The 2,018-nt window shown below is 40.7% G+C and overlaps 1 protein-coding gene across 1 annotated transcript; it reads left to right on the plus strand.

The window, feature by feature from the left end:
• The first annotated feature begins 970 nt into the window (after positions 1–970).
• Positions 971–1,600, plus strand: LOC138883202 (spindle pole body component 110-like). Its single transcript, XM_070163869.1, has one exon. The coding sequence runs from the start codon at positions 971–973 to the stop codon at positions 1,598–1,600; it is 630 nt and encodes a 209-aa protein (XP_070019970.1).
• Positions 1,601–2,018: the final 418 nt, after the last annotated feature.

Raw genomic sequence — 2,018 nt, forward strand, 5'->3', positions numbered from 1 at the left:
TAAGGAAACAAAGATAAATGGGAAGCACGGGGGAACTGGCTTTTATAGTGGCATTCTTGGGTGTTTTAATTTGCCCGAGAAAAGATGGAAACATAGAATTGGGTCTGGTAGGAATGGACGACGTCATGACTAAAAAAGCTAATGGCACCCTTGTTCCAATGATCTTTGCAGAGATTTATCGAGCTTTAACTGTCTACTGAGAAGGAGGAAAATTCTTCGAGGGCTGTAACATGCTCCTACAACTTTGGATACAAGAACATCTTTGCAACCGCTTGGGGTACATGAACTACGGCATGACTGGTTTGAACTGCATTGAAGAATATGAAAATCGAGTAGTGGGTTGCGAATTTCTAGAAGGTACAGAGGCTTGGTTTGCGCACTTGAGTTCTTTAACTTCAAACAAAATTGAGTGGACTTTCGGTTGGCTCCCCATCACTGAAGTCATTTATATGTCAGTTGAGGTATGATATTTTCTCTTAATGGGTCTCCGAAGCATTCAGCCATACGCTCCACACAGGGTGCTGCACCAACTAGGCAGGTTCCAAACTATCCCACATGACGAAGATCTGAGCCGATAAGTCATCGAATTGGGTCCAAAAGTCGTATTCCTAGAAGGAAAAGTTCGTCAGATTTGGAATGAGTGTAGATTTCTGGAGCCAAAGACTCAGGCGTGGGATCTATCTAAAGGCAAGTTAGACCCTAATTACATGACTTGGTTTGGTAAAAGGTTTCAAGTTCATCAGGAGCCCGAACGACCTGCTAAAAGAACCCACGTCCAGAATTCACTGACGATTCGCGGGAGCAATGGGATTGGTTGGCAGAATAGGCAAGCTACAGGGCAAAGATAAGCAAATTGGAGGGACAAATCAGGGATCTCAAATTTGACAATAGTGTACAAGTTGCTGGTGATGAAGGGGAAAAGAAGAAGTTGTTTCAAGAAAACAAAGCCCTTCAAGCCCAAATCCAAAAAATGAAGATAGCTGCTGAGAATCAGGAAAGAAGCCGAGCAGATGAAAGGCACATAAATGGTCTTAGAAGGAAAGTATCTAAGTATCAAGATGACTTGGAAAAATCCGAGGTTAATCTAGCAAGAGCCAGAGAACAACTGACAAAGAACGCAGAGGGGCGGGCAGAGTTTGTACGACAGTTAAAAAGGAAATATGAGGGAATAGTCACAAATTTGAAGAAAAGGCTAACTACCCTCGAAAATAAGATGGCCAAACAAGCTAAGAACTTTAAAGCAGAAAGGGAACATTGCTATGCATTAATGTCCCATTTGGAGGAAGATATGCAACAGCTGCAGGGTCAAAACCATCATGACACCCAAGTGCTAGAAGCTAGGTCTCAGCAAATCGGGCATTTACTCCAAGAAAAGGGTATCATCAGGGAGAGGGTTAGAGAAATTGCTGTCTACATCATCATAAAGCGCCATGAATGTGAAGACATGACTAGAACCACCTTCTTTGCAACGGTAATGACCTTTGTTCGCCAAATAATGAGCGACCTGGAGCGTCTTCAAGGGGATCTTACACATAGGCCCTTGGCAAGACCGACTGATGTCCCACGGGCAATTGGAGTAGAAGCACTTATGTACTCTTGATTTTCATTTTTGAGTCTGTATTTCAATTTTTAGTTTTAAAGTATGTTTCGAGTTTGTTTGTAGTTTTGAAATTCCTAGAAAGAGTATGATACACTCCTTTGTAACAAAGAACAATAGAGTTTTTATTAATGAAAATTTGGAAAATCCCAAAAATTGTTTCTTTAATTTCTGCATTTATTTCTTGAACTAAATGATGATCTGATTCACGCGGCATCATAATACGTAGGCAATCCTCGTCGGATCAGGTCTTGATTTTGTAAATACTCAAATAAAAGAGAAAATGTGGAAAGGAGATAACCAAAAGAAAAAACCAAAAAGAAAAGAGAGAGAACAAGGAAAAGAGAATGAGAACAAAAGAGAAAATGAGAGTGCAAAATAGAGCAAGAGAGAAAGTCGGAGATATAAACAAAAGCTGGGA

This window comes from Nicotiana sylvestris, chromosome 12 (assembly GCF_000393655.2).
Source record: "Nicotiana sylvestris chromosome 12, ASM39365v2, whole genome shotgun sequence".
NCBI lineage: Eukaryota > Viridiplantae > Streptophyta > Magnoliopsida > Solanales > Solanaceae > Nicotiana > Nicotiana sylvestris.

Excerpts from the sequence above, each read along its gene's own strand:
- LOC138883202 (XM_070163869.1), top strand. The coding sequence starts at position 971 with ATGAAGATAGCTGCTGAGAATCAGGAAAGAAGCCGAGCAGATGAAAGG.